Consider the following 23,142-nt stretch of genomic DNA (forward strand, 5'->3'; position numbering starts at 1 on the left):
TAAAGTGGGGTAACAGCGGCATAATTATTATGTAAAATGGGGATTTGGGAGAGGCTGCTGGTTCATTCTGTTGATTTAATGGCTAAGTGAAGAGCTATCGGGAATTTCCGCAAATATTCGTCTATAAAAAACTGGCCGATTATTCGGGAAAAATAAGGATATTTCAAAGATACGAAGTGCGCCAGATGGAAGAAATGGATCTACATAGATGCTGTGATGAAAACAACGAAGACAAAGATATTTATAAGTGGCGATTCTTCTTTTTCCTTTATTTCTTGATACTTGTGACTACAACTATTAGACGTGACGGACTTGATGGCGATGGCGATGCTGATGATGGCAAGTGTAGTAGAATTCATGCGGTTTCATTTCAATGATTTATTATAGTGAAATCGCGCTCGTCTCTTCCCCTGTCGCCGCCATTTCAGTTATTACTCTATTTTATCCTTTTGTCTGGTCGCTGGTTCGCTCGCTCGAATCTTCATACGTGCGCTCCGTCTCACTCAGTCACGTTCACTGCTTCAACTTCGTCAGTCTTTCAGTTTTCCTTGACACGTTCATTTAATCGCATGAAGTCATTTTTTTGTCTCTATCCCACCGTAGCCTTATTGAAGTTGTTCTAGTTTTGGAAAGTATTGCACCATTGAATCTCGGTCAGTTCCCATCAGTGTAAACGATCTTTTGAATTTGAACGTCTTGTTGTTTGTGTTCATCAGGTAATACAGGAACGTCGATTTGAATAATATTATCCCTGATTACTTTTTCCTCTCTATTTTCTGTATCCCATTTTGTATATTTAAGGATCATCTGTATTAGACAGCACATGATTTTGTTTGATAACTGTCGAGTGTTCTAAAATATTTTTCTAAATATATTTACACAGTGAATGAGCTCAGCCGGTTTCGGCATCATCAGTAAAGATATTTATGAAGCTCGCACCCTGTTATTTCGTATCTAGATAAAGTACTCTTCGCTTCATCATTATGTTTTCTATATGTATGTTAAAAACTCATTAGGATTTATTTTATATTGATGTAAGAATTCCGTAAGCGAATTTAGTGCCTGAAATGTTAACGTTGATTTAGATTGGCTTGATAGATAAACTGTGGATCTTTCATTAATAATTATATTATTAGAGAAAAATAATATATCTAGTGAAGTGCGTATCCGTTTTTCACCTTTGTAGACCATGGCTGCGGAATAATCATAGCAAAGACAAAACTTAGGACAAGTTAATGATAATGAACGTCCGGGTTACTGTTACTGTAGCCAGTGTATCGATGGCGAGAAGCAAAAAGAACTTTTTTTAGTACGAAACTTAAGCAATTTGCTATTTGTTAGGTCGACAATGTCGCTATGCCTATAATAAAGATTTAATAGCATTAGTATTATATACAGACTTAAATAGGAATCCTATATTCACATATCTTTCAGCGCGTGCGTACGTATGTCTGTCTGTAATTGGGTATAACTAACTATTGTAATAAATAAATGCAAGATGATGGGAGAAAAAGGTCAGGTTATAATCGGATATCCACGATGTTGATGTGATTTTTGCTTTGTGAGGAAGTATATAATGAATATTTATTGGTTTTCCTAAAGCGTGTTTTTTTTCGAACAATGATGATATACTTATAGTAAAAAAACAACATTGAGACTGAGTAATTTACGTTTCAGCACTGACAGTTTCGAACAGAACTTGAAACAACACATGTGGTCCTGTTTCCGTTAACTTAAAACAGCGGGCTTCTATTAAATATCATGTTCAACCTTTTGGCCTACGTCAACAGTTTCATATGTACAGTTTTGAGCCCGAAATTTTAGTTTATGTAGGAGCTTCATTCTCGCTTCATGGATCGCTCGAAGGAGGTTTTCCTTAACATATCTGAGATGAAATATACATATTTCCAAATGAAGTCGTTCCCAAATCTTAGTCGCCCTTCAGTTGATCACAAAGTTCTTATATTTGTTGCGTCATGAAAGGCTTGTTACGAATTCGAATACCTTACCACAAGGTCTTTCGGCCGTTTGTATGTATACAGACTTTGACCGGCAACGCGTGTTAGATTCTTGGTAACACCCTTTTCACACAGTGGATTTCTTATCGTCCATCTGTTCGAGTTGGCCTTAGTCCCACAAAAACACTGTGTTAGTAATGATCGTTGAGTTGCATTTCCTACCCTATGTATATTATTTATACCTGTATACAATACGCGTCGAAGCGTTCACACATTCTAGGCCTATTCAGTCGTCTACGTTGATGCCCGGCACTGGCGATACTACTGATTAACGAAGATCGTTTCTCTCTGCTGTACTTGTCACCGGCTTTCCTATGATTACTACGACGTTTACTTAACATGATAATTTCAACTTAACTAATCATTAGTTCAATTCGACATATAGAAGCTTTCCAATTATTAGAGACTTCCTCTAGAAATAGGGTAATGGAAGACGTGGAAGTGTGAATGCTCAGACAGCACCGTTCCCTTAACACGGAAGGCTGTTATAGATATATATATTGAATAACAGAAACTGTGCTTTATCATTGTCATCATTGACTATAGACTTGCCCTATATGCGGGCGAAAATTTCTAGCGTTTTATTATCTATCGTTTATATCTATCGTTGACAATCCCAATTCTACGCAAACATGCGTAACGATTTCTTTGATAAAACTCTCCAATGTAAGTTCACTTCAACCGTGACTCGACATTTGATTTCGTTCAATTCACCCTTCAGCGTCTGTATGGGTTAAATTATATTAATTTACGTAGCTGGTGCCTAGCAGTCAATGAAGAGTACCGCCTCATTAATTGTTTTTCTACTGAAACGTGTAGACAAGATTGGAATACCTTTGTCGGTAGGCCCTCATAAATCCAACTTTATCGACAATAACTCGTCGTTTCTACGTTTACAATAGGAGTATAGTGTAATTCCGTGTTGTGTCGTGTGCGTCCGAATCGGACTAGTCTGTTATAGGTATTCCTGTTGCAACACGGTCGGCGTAAGTTGATTCAAGATAATTTACATGGCTACCAAGGACGTATTAGATGATCTGCTCGGGCGTATCATTCAGTCATTTATAGTCGAGATCGCCGTACTCGAAACCGCGCAGTTTAAAAGAGTTCCTGAAAGGTAGTCTCTACAGTGGCCACCATTCCCTGTGGCGCTTGCTGTGGCGGGCCGGCGAAGTCAAGAGGGTTTGAGGTTGATAGGGGCGAAGCTTCGGAGAATGAGCTGATCTCACCCGGGGACTGTGGCAAAGTAGTCGGTGGCTGAGTCACCAACGGGGCCGATGGGTCGTGATTTCGAAGGTTGTTGCGTCGCCATTTTGCGCGAGCGTTCTGGAACCACACCTAGAATTCAATCACAAAGCATAATATAAGTAACCCCAAATACGAAAACTAAAATGATACCCATTCAAATATTAAACAAGGGGAATTTGTGATCGTATTTATTAAACAGTAAAAAAAAAAAAAGGAAAAAGAAAGTTATCAAAATCTTCTAGTTACTGCATTACCGTTCCCTACTTGAATTTCCATGGGAAATATGGTGTTTGTGGTCTACTATATGTAATATTATTTGTTTCATATGATATCAGGTCAAAGACAAAGCTAGAAAGCGGCATTTTTTTTTTAATGTAAAAACTACTCATGTCTCATGAATAGATAGATGAAAAGTCTTAAGACCACTAGAAACAGCCAATAGAGTTCTCCAACTGCCCTCCGCGCCGACATGTAATTGAGTCAATCACTTTCTAGATACTTGCCTTTACACTGAAGGCTTTGTCAGTCTTGTTCAGCCTAGTTAGTCGTTTATACATTATTATCCGCCACAATTGAAAACTCTGACTTTCATTAAAAATTAGGTGTAACGCGTTTTACAATATACCACAGGGTAAAGCGAACCTGTATAAAAATACTTTGTCAGTCGCCTCAACGCCCTTTTCTAGCGAAATCTGAGTGTAACAATAGTTTTATAAACGGAAAGGCATATACTGAGAAACAAAGTATTATTATTTTGATTTGTTAAGTATGACTACCCTAAAATCGCACACTTGTTGACTAATAAAACTGAAGAAGTATTGAAATTCGTAGGCGGATTATTTAGGGACCAATGGAAAATATTGGAGATCTTTGGCTGTTTAAATTATCACAGATAAAAGATATTCCTGGGATGCCACAGATGGGAACTACTGATCAGTGCCATAAATACACTTCAAATCGATACTTATATGCAATTATTTTTTCATTTAAAAGTACCTTTTTTTTTTTTACTTTTCTAATGCACTTTACCTAGGGACATATGTATCTATATATAACAGTAGCTATATCTAAAAAAAAATCAGTGTGAAGTCAATATCAATAAATACCTTTCGGTTAATCGTTTTACTATACGTCTATTTGTATGACAAGAACCGTCTCCTCACCTGCAAGACCCTCTTGGAGAGGCCAGTCTTTTGCGCCAGCTGTTTGAGGTCCTTGGCGTCGGGGTTCTGATTGATGGAAAAGTAGCTTTTCATCGTTCGCAGCTGGTGATGTTTGAACGAGGTGCGCATGCGCTTCGTACGTTGGCTTCCTCCGCCAACAACGCAGTTGCCCAATCCCGCTATCTTGTGGTCAGCCAATGAGGTGAGCGGAGAGAGCGTGCTACTTGGAGAGAGCTGACATTCAAGTGGAGCTAAAATAGGACAAACCAAGTTACTCTTAAATGTTGGTATGATGTACGTTATAGAACCATCGCTGCCTATATGGCCATACTTGGCCACATAAACAGCGATAGTCCGTTTGCGGCTAAAGTCCTAGCTGCTAGCAGTTATATACTATTATTGGCAACACGAATTGGCAGCATGGATGAAGTTCTCGTCCGACCGCAACTGAGGAAACCACAAAGACTAAGCCAGCAAGCTGTTCAAGGACCAGGCTAGGAAAGCAAAAGGCACCGATTAAAACACCGCAAGTCGGCTAGGGACTAAATCACCACAGAAGGTATACCACCTTCAGGGCAATCGCTGATACTTCTTATTAGGCGCCGTCAGGTGGTGGTCCATGTAGATACGTAAAGCAAAAAGTCGGAACCGAGATTTGCTTGCGAAGGACTAGTGTTGGCGGAAAGAGGTTTGACCCACGAAAAAGATCAGATGCGTGCCATACGGGGAGCAAGCGGCTATATACTGTACAAAATTATTAGATCCGGACTAGAAATCCGGCAAGGGATAAGCGCCGACGACGGACGGAACGCAAAGATGTCACGACGTAGACAGCCAATGACATTGCAATAAGGACATGAAACCATTGGCACGCGGAATTGTGAAACCTGCAGCCGCACAGAAAATACGCGAATGTTGCGTCAACCCGGCATGGATAGTAGTGATGGCTGAGAGTTACGGGTAAAAATATAAACAATAAACATTTCGATCGCGGTTAGGGCCTTAACCGATAGCCGCAATATTGTCAGTCTTCGATTAACGGTCCTTCTATAACGTATATATTTTTCCTTTCAAATATGTCAGTGAGCAGTATACATTAAAGGATGCGTCATATTAATAACTTTTTTTTTAACAAAAAAGAAGCTCTCGTATTGCACCTCAAATGTAGACTTTTTAGTTATTTAGAATCTGACGACATATCGTAAACATATCGCGGCCTAGTTTAAAACCGTGCACTTCTGTCTTAAAACAAGCATTAAACAAGCTTTTTACAATTGAATATACACACGAATTAACCAATTTATTTTAAAGTTTTGTATTACTACGGCACTGGCTCTTGTACCTCAGCTTTGATCGACTTTAGGCAATCAATCTTGATCAATAATTTATTGTCAACTTTAGGGCAGCTTTTTTTTTCTTACTAATTAATAAGCATGCTTTTATAGTTGAACACATCGTTTGCCAGATTAAATCAACACGCATAAAAATCTTCACAAGTACTTTGCTATGGTCTTTAAGAAAACAGGACTACTTCTTCTATCGATTCTATAAAACTATACATCGCGATGTTATCTTTCGTTATCCAACCAGTTGGCTTCTGCAGACTAAACCTCCCGACAGACAAACAACGTGACAGATAACCATAACAACATCGACTTAACATGATCCTGCTACGCTTTCTGCTGCCGTTCAATAAAATCAATGGAGGGCATCCTAGCCTCGTATCTGCCGCTCTGTCTCAAGCCGTTGACGCGTACTTACCAGCTAACAAAGCTCACAACAACAGCCAACAGCACAGACCCATATTTCCCCATTTTCTTGTTCGTTCATTTTATGCGACTGCTGATGTACACATCGGCCCCAATCATCTGACAACGTCACGCATAAAAGATCATCGACATGAGACAGGCGGCTGTAACGGCACGATCAGAGAATTCATATTCATCGAGTCTGAAAGGTTTGCAACGAGGAAAGCCTTGCCCCGCAGAACTATACTATCGACTTGTCTCTGTTACAGCCATTGGTTTTCTTCCAGTTTTTCGTAGCTGCTGTTGTTGTTTCAGAAAGAAACCATATTTATTCCCACGCTTTGTTAGCGAAACAGATTGTTACTCGGCGTTTGATCTGTTGGTCTTACTCGGTCTACCGGCTTAGTGATTTATCATGACCAGCTTTTTGGTGGTATAGTATTAGGTCTACACGTTTCTCTCCATTTTCATCGACTCTTCTATTTTGTGGTGCGCTAGTAGTTCTAGAAAACTGGGATTGGTAGAAATCATTTGCCAAGGAAACAATGCGTGTCTCGTAGTATGCAACAATTAGCCGCTTGGCGCACATAGCGACGCAGGTACCGTGAAGCGCAGACGACCTTGCGTTTGGTTCTGCCAGGTTGCCTTAGCAACGAGTCGCATGACGACGTACCTGATATATTTTATAAGTCAAAGGAATTGCGTATTAACTAGAACTTATTGGAAGCGGTTTTTTTCTTTTGTCGGGAGCACAGATAACGGAAGTTCGTGATTCTATCAGTATCATCTGTGTTTTTATGGTGCATTATTTCTTTAAGTGAACATCTGATATCAGATGATAATCTATCGTTATTATTAATATAAGATGGTGTTAACATTTTACCACAACAACTGTTATCGATAAAGCTGTTTTAACAAATCTAAACTTGTAGGTAGACGAACAATTCAGTAAGAATGGCGTTACTGCATAAGCAGGCCGTGAAAAAGCGCTTCTCACCATATTAATGCTCTGTTTTTTCCCATTAGACGACATCACAAAGTCTCTCTAGTAGATGAAAACAACATGTATACCTAAGTGCGTACAGGTAATTCAATAAATATGAATAGAAATAATTTCTTGAATCATCCATATTCATTACTATCGTAGAAAGCCTTCGCCCTTTAAAACGTAATAGGCTCTTATGATTAATGTTGTTTTCTACATTTTTCAAAAAAATAACACCCGGTTAACTAAACCGAACATAGCTGTTTTTTGTTGAAGCATTGATCAGTATTATGGTGTTCATTTTTTGTTAACCACAAGAAGATGTTATTCCGAAAACAGGACAAAAAACTGATGCCCTTCTTAACTTGGTCTTATTCGGCAAAAAGGAATCATAACATAACAGAAGTCATTTCGTTTGAGAACTCCCTTTCAGTAGAGGCCCTTCCCTATTGCCTCTGATACCTTCAAATCACATTGAATATTGAAACTACCTGGTTACCTTAATTATGCTCTTCTCACGGTGTCAAATATAATGAACGGAAAAGGAAAGGATATAACGCTGCAGAAAAAGAAAAGCCAATCACAAAGGTTGTATCTAGGCAGACAGTGTCCCGCAGCATCGCCGTGTAGAACTAATGAATTTTCTGAGGGCAGTCCTTTTGCATTCCTATTGAAACCTTTCCGTCTCGTCTGAGTTCATTGACCCAGTCATTCATGCTACTGATTTAACAATTAAAGGTTGATGTCATCAATGATTGCAGGCTATCGCAAGCATCATGTGGAGCATGAATCATTCCCAAGATAGTGACAGCAAATGTATTGTGCTGTATGGGATGTTAAGGCCACAATCGTGCGCAACTGCGTGCACTGTCAGATTATATGCAAACGATTGATACATATACCTGGGAACTACATTTAACTTCGAAATAGGAAAACCAGGAAGGGTCACGTATGGTCTGATGGTAGATGAGGTACTCATGAATAGGTATATATATATAACGAGATCAGCTATTATAAAAGGATCATCTAGCTATATAGTTGGTATATAGAGGTGAAACCGAGACTTACTTTGTATGCACGGGGGCTGCGTTGGATTGCTGCCACTGTTGTTGTTGGGAGCATTGTTGTTACTGTTGCTGTTATTGTTGTTGTTTCCACATCCGTCGAGCTCAGAATCGGGTTTCCGCTTGCGGGGTCTACCCTTCTTAGGGGCAGGAACTTGAGCGGTCTGCAATGCCCCTGGTCCTGGTGATAGAGCCGGTGAGTATGAACAGGGTAGGCTGACTGCTGGTGAGAGCGGTCCTCCTCCGTCTGTTATGTCTTCCAGTTCACCGCCAGGGCCTAATGAGAGTGACATTGAGGAGAGCTCGCCTTCACTACATAGAGAATCAAAGTGTGCTCGACAATAAACCAGATTGTCCCGAATACCTGTGTACCCAAAACGGAATAAACATTTCAGTAAAATAGATTAGGAGGAGCCAATTCGAACGTATTTTTTGGGATAGTTCAGATAAAAACTATGTCTAGAGAGAGAGAGAGAGAGAGAGAGAGAGAAGGCCAGTATATGACGATGTGTTAACTGTCGAAAACGTGATCATCGGCCCTCCAGATGCACAGCTCTTTTAAAGCATTAGAGATAAGCACTTATTTCAGCAATAACAATAATAATAATGTTTGAGAGATTCGAAACAGCGCCCCCTGGTTGCTATCAACCAGAAACCTGGACAAGCGTTTGGGCCATTGTCTCAATCCTCAATCTGACAATGAAATATATTATTGTTATTGGCATGTTTCCCTACTAATTTTTTCTTCCTTTTTTTATGTCATACGAACCAAAATAGTCGCCCTGTGTGAGCGCAATGTTACACCATGCACAGGTGAAACAATGCATGTGATAAACTAGCTCTCGGGCCCTCATCACGAACTCCGAAGCGAAGATCCCTTGACAACACCTCGCACACTGTTTCCCGCTAAACAATCTGAAAAGAAAGCGAGACAGTCAGCTTAGGAAAAGCTTTAGAAAGAAAAAACATTTTGAATTGATTTTAACAACATAAAAAAAGAACAACTTACGAGACCGGAAAACTAACGATAGTACTTGTGAGGTACGACATGCAAACGGTGTGTATTATAAGCGAATGCGTTATTGTTGGTAGCGAGGTAAATGATAAAGGCATTCTAGCATATATACGAATCGAGCGGCCGGTATCATATGGTACCATTTACAGTTGAACTAAGTATTGAGATATCCTGCTAAAAGGACTAACGTTTCTTGACACCATTACCTCGACATAGGGCAGGCTCATTATTGATTACTTGCTGGTTACGGAGTGTGAAGATTTATTCACCAGGCCAACGCAGCTTCGTGCTCAGCTGATATTAAAAACTTAAATAAATCATTCAAGGCCAATAAGGTGTCACGGGACAGGACTTCCTTCTTGCATGCCTGTTGTTTTAGCCATCAAAAAATCCTTGCTTTAATATTACTTTGACGAACATTTTTGGCTTCTAGGAGACAGTAAACCAAAATGAGATTTAAAAACAGCGAGTTCTTAATTGAAAGAAGATCACAATATAATAATATCATCCTACAAAATATATAAAGTTATTAGCAAAGATTCGCATTAGACAAATTAATGATTTTTGATTCTAAAGTAACTTTATATAGATATAAATAGTAAGTCTATCGCGAAGGTACTGATTCTGAGAGGTAGCATAAACATGATGGTGTTAGTATCCTGCATTGTCTGTAAGATCATTTTCCATAACATACTAATTGGTGATCATCATAATTATAAAAATAGCGTCATCTTTAGAAAAATACTAGTAAAATGTAATCTATTACCACAGGCTACTGCCATTCATGTTGGAGTACTACTGCAGCTCGGCTGTAGAAGTGTTGCACCTAGTCTATCTTTACACCCCCAGGCACCATTAATCAGTATATGCCCCATCACAGTCGTCAGCGGCCGCAGTAGCGACTGTGGAGTTTGAATAGCCGTAGCCGCTGGTGCTGCTGATAATGCTGCCAGGCTCATTGTGCCAAAGTGTGTCTCCATGAAGGAGCAGAAGGAAAATAAACGCAGGTCACCCTCCTTATCGCGTTTCTCGACAAACCTAATGTAAAAAGTCAATCGGTTGTCGCTGTTTACTCTCCGCCTTTTTGTGTTTTTTTGTCGTCGTCCTTTTTCTGCTGCTGATTGTTTGTCTTCTCTCCCGGTTTAAAGAAGACCCCCATCAGTTACGCTAGCGGCGTAAAAGACGGAGTACTACCGTAGAAACCGTAGTTGTAGTTTTAACAGTAGTGGTTGTACAAGCCGTTGAAGAGATGCTGAGCTCGATCCGAATGAACAGATATCAACCAAACGAGATAGTACAATTTAAGACCGTGCGAAGAGCAACTAGCTCCTAAGAGGAGTTAGATCACACGTGAACTAGACTGCTTAAATTTATGTCGCCCGCCATCAGCCGCTTCTCGATCAGCATCGTTAGACCGTCGTCCATTGCTGTGAGAGTGATGCGTCGTGATTCGGACTCATCTTCCTCATTGGCGCCTTCATTTGATGGAGTGGACTGAGCACCAGCTGACCGCTGGTGACTGCTCGCTAACGCAATTGCCGATTGTGCCATCAAACGTGAATTATTAGTAGGTCTCCGCAAAGGCACTGTGGTTACTTCCGTTTCCGGTGCATCAGTTTGTTAATTCTCTGAACTGCTGCCATAAACATCAGCCGCTGCAATGGTACGTCGTATTTCTGTTTGTTTGCTTGGCCTTAACGTCTTCGCCGCTTCTGTAGTTTTATATTACTATTGTGAACCAACTATGATCTCTTTATCCGTTGGTTGCTATCCTTCACCACTGCTAAGCAATGAGGTTAAGATAAAACGCATGAAAATGGGTCGGAACAAGTGATGGGGGAGATGCCAAGGCTTAAGCCGCACTAAGGACCATTATATAGATTATGTGGACCGAAGTCTTCAGCCTGGTCGTTTTGGCTGGTGCCGCTGTACGCTATAGGAGGCACCACGGTAGGGCTAACTAGCTCTGCTGCAGCTGCCGTCGGTGATGCTTCCATCAGCGAGGTATGGGATGGTAGTTGAAGTATATTTAGCTACCTTGGTGCCCTTACATGCCACTAATCCACCGAGATGAACTTGATTTTATCGACGCTGCCATCTCATACGATGTCCTCATGGTCGCCGTCAGCCGCATGAACGTCTTCATGTATAAAATTGTCAAGGAAACATTGTGATCCCGCGGAGACACTCAGCTGTTATCGATTCTCAGGTGAAAAGTGTTCTATACGAGTTCCCATGTGTTTACCCAAGGTGCAAAAAAGACAAGGGAATACGTTCTCTTATACATTGTTGTTTCCCACTGTTTAAGGGCTCATATTTACTCTTCTTAAAATTCAAAAGATCGATTTTATTCATTTGAATCATAAGTATTAGAGCTACTTAATTTTTACTCTGATTGAACTGTTAGCAAAACCGACCTGCACTTCTGGATAAAGTTTGCCAAATCTCGCATTTGCAGTTTATGCAGGAACAAAATCTATAGTAAAAATTAAGGTTTTTTCGCGAAGTGCCCTATCCGCCTCTGAGTTTGCTTTTTTCCAATCGAGTTTTCGAGCATTAATACTCCGAATTTCCCCAGGATGTTTTGGAAAATCGTCGGAAGCATCAAAACAATTTTGACATTGGCAAAAAATTCAGTTAGATACTTTTGCATGCAAACCTTTAGTAAGAGCCTCTGCGCGTATGTCGTTGTGTTGGCAACACAGAACAAACGTCCGTTCATTGTGCGGCATTTTGTACGTCGGCCATTTGCAATTCATGTTTAGAACGCGACGTTTGGGCCTCCTTCTCGCAGTAGCTCATTATGTCGGCTTAGCACTTGACTCTCCCGTCAATTGCTGCTGCTGCCAGCCATTCCGTTCTATCCCGTAAGCCTCCTTGGCTCAAGCATTTTCAGCGCCCTTTCTGGTCTCGTTTTGACGCTGAGCATTTTTCGTTGCTTTTATCTGTTTGTTTTATGGGTTGTTGTCATTATTAGTTGTGTCGGTAGAGAAATTTTCTGTGGCACCACTCTCAGCGTCTATTTCCAGCTCTGCTCAGCCGTCTGGCTTGTAGCCTATTTCTATGTCATAAGTTTGTATCTCTCTACCTAACCTTTTTAGAAGGTCCTGTCCCTTGTCTGCTGGGCGCACTCCAGGCCTCAACTAGCAGAACGAAATGCAACAAACTACCCATAACGCAATATAGGTCAAGATAGGTGACGTGCGATATATGAATGAATGAATAAATATACGGTAGCTTGAACTTCTGTTACGATCATTATGTTATTACCGAGTGTCGTTCAAATACAGAAACATATTTGTTTGTCTCATCGTTTTTTTCTATCTACCGTCATCTTTCAAGTGTGTTACATTTTAGTTTTATTTTCGAATACGTAATGGACCTTTTGCACATTTTGTGTAAGTCTAATTTGATATCATTTCACCCGCTTGCCCCGACCCAACGGTCCCAATTAAATATCACGTGAAAACAAAATTATAAAGCGGTCCTTGGTCTCGTTTTGTAATCGATACACAATCCTTAAGGTACTTAGTCCCATTTAAAGTCACAGTGTTCGCTATTACGTGTATCTTCGTACTTCTTGAAAGGCTACGTTTTTTATCAACTATGCAGCGGAGTCTATGAACAGATGTTTCTCTTCGCCAAACGATGTCCTGTTTAGATAATTGTACTTAAATATCCTGTCGGACGCCGAGCGGTGCGAGCATTTTCGTCATATTCAGTATGCAAAATAATCGTAGTACCTAAATATAATTCAGGAAAATGCTCAATGTTGGATTATATCAGACTTGTCCAGTTTGAGCATGCTTTATTTCATAGCATAAAAAATCAACTGTCAAAAATTGAACTGCTCAACAAATGTTGAGCTATTTACTGTAAATTCAGTGCTTAATAATGATACTTACCCTGGCAAGAGATCATCGTGCGCCAACAAATCATTCACGAAGGTTTCTCGTTTCGTTTGTTTAATCACTTCAAGGCTCATCAAAAACCATCAGAGTAGTGATGAGGCTAGCCTGTTCAGAACTGAGCCTGCATAGAGCTTCAAGCTAGAGGACATAGAGAGGCGTGATTGCATACTCAGTTCAAATTTTTTTTCTAATATCCATTGTTTTATGGCGAAATCAAAGCTATGAATCATCGTACGTCTTTCGCGGATAGTCTCGTGTGTCGCCGCTAGAGGCTCTATGAATTACCCTCGCTAGCTAAAGAAAAAAGCATGTCTCTGTAACAGAGCTATATCTAGTACAAGCAGAGCGAGAGGAATTAACACGTTTTAGTTTACAGATTAATCATTTGTTACTATTACAATGTAATGGCTAAGACATTACCTTTAGCATCTTTAGAATAGACGATACACGTGTCTTCTCTTCAGATGTTATTTAATGACACAGTATGAAGCAGATTGGTAAACGCGTATTTAAATGCTGTGCTTTGTCATCGCGGGTTCCCTCTAGCCCGAAATCCTCAACTCCAACACGCAGGATCTATTTCGTGGCATCACAATGGTTTACGTAAGCGCGTCAGCTGTAGCTGTCCACCAAGAGACTTTCCATATAGGGTGGACACCTCGCAGCAGCGCAGAGAGCCAAGTTTGGTTACTTTAATATCTGAAGATAAAAAACTTGTGCAGGTTTTAGGCCTTCTTCATTGCCTGATTAAGTCTAGAACACGAAAGGGCACTGGGATTAAACATAACCATACAAAATGGCCTTGTCGGGCCAAGTTGCCACTGTTCACCGAGGACCTGCGTATGTGCTACGAGACTCCTATGACCGAACTGATTGAGGTTCACTTTAAAAATTGGCTTAAAAGAATCACCCGAAATCTTGGGGCTTTGTTTAATTTGGGTATGATGGGGAAGGATGATTGGAAGGAAATGAGCCAGTTATATCGACACATCGTGACTCGCTTCGCCGTCTACTAAGAAAATACTTGCTTCTACGACCCTACCGACAGATATAAAAATTCTAGCGCAGAGAAAACCTGTGATAAATATAGAGCCACTTGCTGCCACCTCAGTCACACCCTCAGGAAGGTTGATAAATCGTACTTAAAAAATCCTATAAGCTGAAGTGGTTTCGGACAAGTCTCTGTGTTTGAAGTTTTACGTCCGGTATTGCCGTTAAGCGCTTCAAGATTCGGACAACCCATATGACGCGAAGTGTCTCTATACTTCTGTGTTCATTCCGACCTCGTATTGTTAAGTTGTTTGTATTAACTCTTCGACTACTACCAGCAAGAACGAGCAGAAATGGAATCTGATTGAAAAGAACAAGTAACATTTTTAAGGTCGTCATAAGAAATCATTGGTCGTGTTCGTGAAGTACACCAACGACACCTAGCGGCGGCCGCAATGGTTCAAATATACCCAATTTCGTCGATAGAGGTGGTTTCATTGTACCTCATCGTGGGGTGTGAGTTGTTGTTGGCGAACTGCATGCGCAGGTGAAATATAACGGCTCGCTGCCCCTGTCGCGTCCAGAGCATCCACTGTGTTAGTAGGAACATAAACGCAAATACTCACCCGAGGAGAGAGAGACCCACATGAACGGACATCCAGGTATACTCAGGGCTATCCTATGTAGATCTGTAGCTTCATTCAGCTGAGTCGCAACCCCCTTTCCCGTGATAATGTCATGATGTTTCCCAGAAAGGAACCATGTCGGGTCGACGGGTCGCCCGTCTAGCTAGATAGCTGCGGAAGTCTAGGAATACAATGTTAACGGCCGTATGGCGTACAATCGGCGTCACGATGTTGGCTAACGAGATGTTCCCTGTCATCCTTGCTCATCGTTATTCTGCCGTATTATAGCGACCTGCGTAAGTTTATAGATGAACGTGGTTGCTACGTATTAATAGAAGCCGGCCAGGATGACGTCGAACAAAATCAACCAACCAGCCTCTACTATTATTATGATTGTCATTCAAAGTGATCAAGAGGCAAAGAGTCGAAATGGCATGTGAGTTTAGTGAAAGAAAAATGAAGATGAGTGCAGCAAGCCACCGTCACAATGAAACGTCAAACTTGGACTCAGTGAAACCACGAAAATCACAGGGGTGACGTAATAGACTACATTGTCGTACTTACGTATATCCAACATGGCTAATCAACAGGGTTCAGTACCTAAAAGATCAACTGGTGCGTGTACGAACATGGCTCACGAACTATATTTGTACTAGAAAAAGGCTTCATGATTGAAGTCGAATAATATTGACGCAGTAGTTAATGGTTTCGCTTTTAGATGTGTTTAATATTTCAATGCTCTGAGTCCCGTAGGCGTATTACCTTCTGCTTTGCACAATTGGCGCATCTTTCTGTGCCGTAGACTTCGGCAATATAGGCCCATTAGAAACTACACCTTAACGAATTCGTTAAAATAGGTAGTTACATATAAAGATCGTATTCTATTTAGACTATAGCGATTGTCCAATATGCAAGTTACCCGTCTATATCCACATGCATAAGGGGTCCAGCCGTTTGTTTGTTCGAGCGTGTGCATGTTTCCGGATAATTCACACAGTGGAAAAACCATTTGCGCTGTGGGCAATTTCAGACTGGTGTTGGGTGGCAGATGTCTAGCAAAACCTGATCGGGATTATTATATGTAAATGATGCGTCAGTTAAAAATCCAACATGCATCTCTTTCAAAGACCGAGTACGGTGTCGTTAGTGTTCCTGACCGACTGGTTATCAGGTTACTTAACATGGCCGTCCGCACTGCTTCAACATAGATAGTATATATCTATATGTGTGTATGTATAAGGAACAAACTGCAAGATATATCTAGCATCGTCTGCTAAATGTGGTTTGGCGCTCTGCTTCTCGAAGCACAGGCCCTGTAACGTCGTGGTACGACAGCCAGTAACAACTAGAACTTGATGCAACTGCTTATTCTCTCTCTCTCTCTCTCTCTCTCTCGCTTTCTGTCTCTCGCGCGCGCGCGCGCGTTGAACGACCGAACTACTGCTTTACATTTCAATAGATCTGCCATCAGAAGCGAAACGGTGTCCGAAATCTGAACGAGGCAAAGCCGCCTGGTGATGGCGGAGAGCCGCCGGCAACCGCAGCCGCAGCCGCAGCCGCCGTCATCGTCGGAGGCGGCGATGGACCAGCCGACGAGCGAAGGGTAGCACCGGCAAAAAAAAAACAGCAGCAGCGGCATAGGCACAAAGTCAGTCAAAGCGGCACTGGAGTGCCGAAGACTACAACGTCGGCTTGCCACTAGCTAGAACGGACGCTACCCCTACCCTATATTTTGCCCAGCGGTTACTGTGAAGAGCCGCGTCACCGTCATGCCGCTCTGGCTGCGACAGCGATAGGCGCAAAGGTAAAAAGCTAAGCGAATGTAAGGGAAAGGAGGAAAAAAATAAGGCGAATATTATTTCAGCAGCGGTTTAGCTTAATCGGCTGAATCGGCAGTTTTTTTTTTGGCTGTTGCTGTCGTCAGAATGCTACCGAGATGAAGAGGACGAAGTTAATCGCGATGGCCTGAACGACGAAGTTGGCGGGGGTCGAACATCGTGACGCCGACAGCAAAAGAAAAGGACCCCTTAGTCAGTGAACTATGGATATGAGGTATTATATACCTACAAATGAAAAAAGTCAGTGTGGGTGTTTTGTATCTGCAGGGTTACACAAAAACGCATTTGGTAGCTGTTTGCATTCGATTACTATAAGGTTTAGATAAATCGCACATTTCGCTTTAAAGTGACATCCTGTTAGTTATACTAACGGCTTACGCAAGGTAGTATGATGATAACTAAGGAGGCAGTATATATATATATATATTTTTTTTGTTTTTGTATTTTCATAGGGACCCGCATAGCATCTATCTCTAGCATACGAATTGCGTGGGCACTTATGCATGTCAATATATCTCGCTTTAAACGAGACAAAGCATATTATTACGCAAAGTGTATTAATAGCCCTTTCCCCCTTCCGCTTACTTTTCGACAATTGTCTCTTGGTCAACAAAATAAAGATAAAGGATCAGTCTGGACTATCGCCAATGCTCGTATCAGCGAGGCAGCTTCCATCAGAAAGATCTAACAGATATTCACAAATGAATATGCGAAATTCTGAATGCCGAATTGGAAACGGCTCGTAGCATAACAGGTCGACGACAACAGGACTTCATTCACAAACAAGGGATCTACTCTTCACCATTATAATTTTCAAAGGCATTCTGACATTTTTCTAGCTTCTATCGAAACACACATTTATTTTTGTAATTTAGGTATACAACGAAATTTATTTACTTTGTTTGCTACGACGGCCGTGTGTTGGATGGCGACGACACACAGCACGATCAACGTCAGCCCCTCATATTAAATTCGTTTTTTCCACCATATTATATATAGATGTATGTTCCAGTGGAAACAGACTATGTATATATGATTTGCTCCTAATTATACATACTGTTTTTAATATTTGATTGTTCAATCAAACAGCCTTTGTAACGCCATAGATATAGTCGGATCATCAGCATGCACACACACACACACACACACACACACACACACACACACACACACACACACACACACAGAAAAATCCAAGATAGTCGTACCACTTTATTCATGATCTGTCATTTTGCTTTTAATGCCACGACCAACAGACCGATCAATCGATCGAAGAAACGAGCCAAATGATCCTCCTCTAACGCGCCTCTCCGCATCTATCCATCAGTTTCTCTTTTTTACTCCAGGATTTTTTGCCCCGTTTTTTCGACTACGAACCGATCGCGAGGGTGCACCCGTTGACTAGCACGCCCTGACGAGACAGCAGGTCTTCCTGCGTTTCGGTCCGCGAAGAAACCCATTTCCATATCTCTCCATTCGTAGCGTCTTTTTTTTTTGCGCTATATTGTTTCTTCTTCATCGACGTATGCTACGAAACACGAGCTCTGCCATCTTTGTAGCGTCTTACGTTTTGTTATCGTTATGTGTATAGATCTTAGTTTTAATCTATTCGTAAGAACTAGTAAGTGTGCATTTCGGTTTAGGGAAAGTCGTCATACTGACAGTGCCAGTTGGTGCGCTCTGTTCCCACTTTTTTCGTTCGTAAAATTGACAGAGATTATTGGAAATTGCTTGTAGACACCCAGTTCCTACTCTACGATTACCCTCAACACGCAACTGAAACAGACTCCCCGAAATATTTGCTCCGCTAAATTGACATGGATATAGATATATATGAAGAAGTGCTATTCTCCTCCATGGCTCCTCCCCGGATTTCCCCAGAAAGCGTGCTTGACAGACCTCAGAAAAAGCGTTTGGTTCTCGATGACGGGCTTGCGCAGTGACCATTCAGTGCATCAGCTACATATCCTAACCGCTATAGAATCATAAATTCACTTACCTATTTTATCTATTTTCTACTATTTGGATCGCTCTGCTGTTTCGTCGCCCACTAACGATCGTCGCAAACATGGCAGGCACGTACTAGAATCGCTTTGTAATATCAGACTGAAAACCCAAATTAGCCACTGCCTTTTGTTTGCTTTCTGTTTTAAATATGGCAACCAAACGTATCGTAGCTTTCATCAGTGTGCCAGTGCATGCACAGTCTTATTTTTGACTCCATATGCCGGGGAAAACGGAGCTGGCTTGCGACCCTTCGCCAGAGTATTTTTTTCTTGCATTCATTGTGAGATAAAGCGCATTTTTCGAAGGCCAGCTGAGCGTTTCCGTATATCGTCCGTGTAAGGTATATAGATTAAGGGTTAACTGCGGATATCACCAATACATCAAACGTTGCGATGTTCGTCACTATCATATCTAAAAAATGATTGTTTTGTAGATAACTGGACAAATGTAAAACGTGTCTACACCGCATTACGGTAAAGGACTTTATCAAAGAACGTTTGAAGCTTTGGTAATCACATGAGCGATACGAATGTAAATGTATAAATATCTTGGCGGCGCAATAATATTTCATTCTATTTTTGCACTGACCAATGCTTTCAAGAAACGCCGGCAGGCCGCAACGGCTCCGACCCAGTGACGTTGACTACGAACGGAATAGTTAGACCCATTTCATAGTAAATGTCTATTTTAGAGGCTCTATACACTGCAGCTGTACGTTAGGCTAATGTTGTTTACAGGAGATGTCCATCAGATCCATTTGTTGTGCATCTCCTCCCCTCTGTGTTAAGTATTCGCTTTTACAAACTCACAAAAGTTTTGCCTCTAAGTTATCTAGAGAAGTGTGCGGGTAATCTCGTAAAAAAAAAACAGCATGAATTCCACAGGAATATCCATAGGAAAGATGCATACACGAGTGGGCGCTCTCTAGGCAGCGAAGATCTCGTAATCACTAAGAGGAAAATATGAGATATACTAGACAATGAGGCATATATGGGTTGTTTTCAACAACCGCTGTCTGCATGGTACTGGTCTGAAAAATGAAAATATAGATAGCCAACATGTGGAAAAGGGAGACCAGTACTTAATACCTTGGTCATTGATTCGATATGCGTGACTCTCAACATCTGTTGAGAAATTAAAATATTACCATTGTCTTAATTATGACTAGATTTATTATTTACTGTCAAGTTAAGATCAATTTTGACATCCATTACTTTGGAATCTTGTTCATCGTATAAACTGCACAAAAAAAATTGTTGCGTATACTAAGAAAACACAGACAATAAATAATTAACTTTTCCTTATGGAGCGCATACTTAGGTATTATAAAAAAAAAAACTGCGTTAATGTTTAGACAAATATAACCGTATCATACACACTAAACGCCGACCGTCGAATTCATAATGGGGTTTAGGTGATACCCCCCCCCCCCCCCATTCTGCGCACTGTCACTGGGAGCCACGACTTACATGGACCGCTTGTAACTCAGTTGTAGTCATCCGTCTAACGAAATGCGGCCATTGTACGACTATAGCACACCCCGTACGCACACCAACTGGGCATGCAGATACGTTTGGAGGTCCCAGATCGTTGTCAAAATGTGCAAACTGCAAGACTAGATTGACCTTTCTATGTGATATTGATTTCACGTTACACCATCTACTATCTGACCAAGTTTAGTCATGTCTTCGTTGGACCGAATTGACATATTTTTCAGTTATCTAACTTATTTATCTCTGATGCGATATGGGAGTCCTTTTACAGTGCTCGTAATCTGGCCTTTTTTCATGAGAATTTCGATTATACATACTGAACAGATCTTGCAATACGCTTCATTCATGTTGTACTCGTCGCAGGACCCCAATATCATGCTCTTTCCTACAGGCCACCACGACCATGGATTAAGTCTGACATTAAATTTCTAGCAGCTTGTCAACACGTGCAGTACACGTTCTCCTGCAACGGTATCGAGATTTTTGCTGGAACATTTTATTACGAGTATTGTCAAACGATTTGCCCAAATACGGATGTCGGTGCGTGTTCACTACTACTCATACAATTGGTCCTCTTTTACGGCTGCTAGTTTTGTACCAGCTGCAAATCAGTGCTTCTAAGCAGAGTGTCCACTGGAATCGCAATCACCGTCGTGACAACAATAACAATAGCAATAATAACAATGGAAAACAAATAAGACGATAGGCGCAGGGACCTCAAGCAATAGGTAAAGCAGAGCAGAAACACTGGAGTTTCTTCTACCCACCCATAAATCAATACACAATAGGTAAAACCAAGTAAGACATTAGAAATATATATACCAGCATGTGTGTACTGCAGACATGGGATGTAGCAATAAGGATTAAAGCAGTTCTTCCAGCCGCTTAGGAACTTGTTCGCCATGCGGTGATACGGCGCGATCTGATTCCGAGATTGTTTTGTTCTTGCGATTGTCGGTTTATCAATGAGTTAAGTGCTCTGCAGACCTCTTGCTCTTCTTTGTTGCTCTGGGCGTTTCTTCGTTGAGGCCAAAATAGCCTATGCCGTCATCCCGCGCGACTCCAGGAAGTGGCTCAAAGGACGACACCGTCATTGGGCCGCAAATTCAGCTCTCTTAGACCCTCCGAAAAGGGAATGCCTCGAAGAAGTCAGTCGGCTTTGATGGTGGTGAACCAATATGGCTTTACAGCGTTGTATTACTATTGATAGTGCTCGCCGGCCGCCGACGAGCTTGAATCGGTAGAGCGGTATGTCGTACAGGGAAGCACAACACCCAATTGGTTTATTGCACACTGATGAAGCAGCGAACGCATCGGTCAGCTAATTTTACTCGGCAAAATGCATCTCCTCTTTATAAAGCTTTTCTTTTGCTATTGCTAAAGTCCTATTCAGCCAGACTGTTTCGATGAAGAAGGGCACCCACTATTCTTAGGAAACTAAGACTACGCGGGGTGCGCTACCTTTGAGGGGCAGACAGACACCTCCAGCGAGCATACGAGTAACGATACCAGCAACGAGCATTTCTTCAGCGGGTTGCTGAATGCTCGATCCGCACAAGTTCTGTTTATCCTCGACAGTTGTACTCCAACGGATGAATAAGAGAAAAGGAGAGAAGGGCCGAGAGGCGGACATAAACCCCACTGGGGGCGGAAAGCGAAGCGGGAAAGTCGCTTACAGATGAAAAGCGAAGAAAACAGAAGTCAAAAAAAAATAACAGTTAGTAATTGAAAGTGAGACGAACACCCCACATATAAAAACACTGACCTAGCTTATATTGAATCCAAGAGCTAAATTAGGTGGGGGCGCAAGTGCGATCAACGCTGAATTCGATCCAGAGTAACGAGTAATCTCGAACTTAATCAAGACAATATACTAAATAGCTTCATATAAGCCCAATACATTTTCGAAGATCGGTGAACTTTCTAACCTGTGCTATGGCTTTTGATTCGATAACTTTCTTTTACTTTTGCGTATTATTTAACAATAATGCACACAGATCCAAGTCAAGTAGCCTCAGAGACTATAAGAAATTACTTTTATAATTTCTAATTGTGCTTAAAACCTATAGGCTAAAATAGTGGGTAACTTCTACTTACTATGCGTGGCTCCAAGCTAGGCAGGAAATAGATTCGAATTTTGCCCACGAGATTTTGGGTCGAAATTGCGTAAATGATTTGCATCCTTCGCCATATTTAGGCTGCCCTAGTTCACAGAGAGCGCGCTCTTCCTATCAAGTAGCATACGGGCAGTGACTTTGTATACTAAGACACACAGAGGTGTTTTATAGAAGAAAAACGGAAGTCCGTTTATAAAAACTGCCAGTACAAGGCATACCGTTGTGTTTCATTTTAACTAATGTGAGAAACTCTGTTCATACAGCTCAACAACTTCATTGAACATTGGTATATCGTAGTTTTTTTCCTATGAGCTGTTCTCAGGCGTCGATTGAGGCCACCGATAAAAGTTATGAAAAAGAATCGTATGTTATTGTTTATTAGAGTCTATGATTCACGCAATGGATGTACTCTGGGATAATTAGTAACTTTTTACGGGCGACCGTAAATGACGTTTTGTTTATGGTTGATAGTAGGCCTCTAATGCTTAGCCGCATTGAGCAGTAACGCTGAATTTCAATACGGTACATTGCCTTAACTGGACCCATTATGGTGCAAATCTATCTGTTTAAGATCTTTCAAGAAGTTCACTGATATCAGCACAGTTTGTTTAGGGAAATACAACAGTGATTCTTATTATTTTCTAGCGAATTATTAGCCCTTTTTCAAAGTTATCGATTTCGAACTGAACATTATTCATTAGAACCATAGACACACGTTATCTATGATGTTAACATGAACCTTAAGGGGTTGTGTCCCTCCCCTGGCGGTTGTTATGGCCTATCCATTTATGAACTGAAACGTGCGCCACTAGCGCATAGTAATTGTCTTTAGATGATAAGAACTGATTTCCAGTGGTTGGCTGAGAACGAATCAGCGTTCAGTATCTTCCACTGCTGTCTTCATCACCTTCGTCAAACT

General features: G+C 41.2%; 1 protein-coding gene across 4 annotated transcripts in view; it reads right to left on the reverse strand.

The window, feature by feature from the left end:
• Nucleotides 1–240: 240 nt before the first annotated feature.
• LOC111242870 (LIM/homeobox protein Lhx9-like) overlaps nt 241–23,142 on the reverse strand; it is a 42,508-nt gene continuing 19,606 nt past the window's right edge. The window contains exons 2-6 of one of the 4 annotated variants that reach the window (XM_086990904.1): nt 14,769–15,060; nt 8,996–9,141; nt 8,231–8,590; nt 4,430–4,680; nt 241–3,356 (exon numbers count right to left, since the gene is read on the reverse strand). In XM_086990904.1, coding sequence (XP_086847030.1) covers nt 3,117–3,356; nt 4,430–4,680; nt 8,231–8,590; nt 8,996–9,141; nt 14,769–14,800 — 1,029 coding nt within the window. In that variant the 5' untranslated portion in view covers nt 14,801–15,060 and the 3' untranslated portion in view covers nt 241–3,116. Of the gene's footprint in view, nt 3,357–4,429; nt 4,681–8,230; nt 8,591–8,995; nt 9,142–11,900; nt 12,134–13,146; nt 13,286–14,768; nt 15,061–23,142 lie in introns of those variants that run through there. The other 3 variants (XM_086990901.1, XM_086990911.1, XM_022787788.2) reach the window with 3 other exon arrangements.

The sequence above is a fragment of the Varroa destructor genome, unplaced genomic scaffold, assembly GCF_002443255.2.
Source record: "Varroa destructor unplaced genomic scaffold, Vdes_3.0 BEIS01000001.1, whole genome shotgun sequence".
Taxonomy (NCBI): domain Eukaryota; kingdom Metazoa; phylum Arthropoda; class Arachnida; order Mesostigmata; family Varroidae; genus Varroa; species Varroa destructor.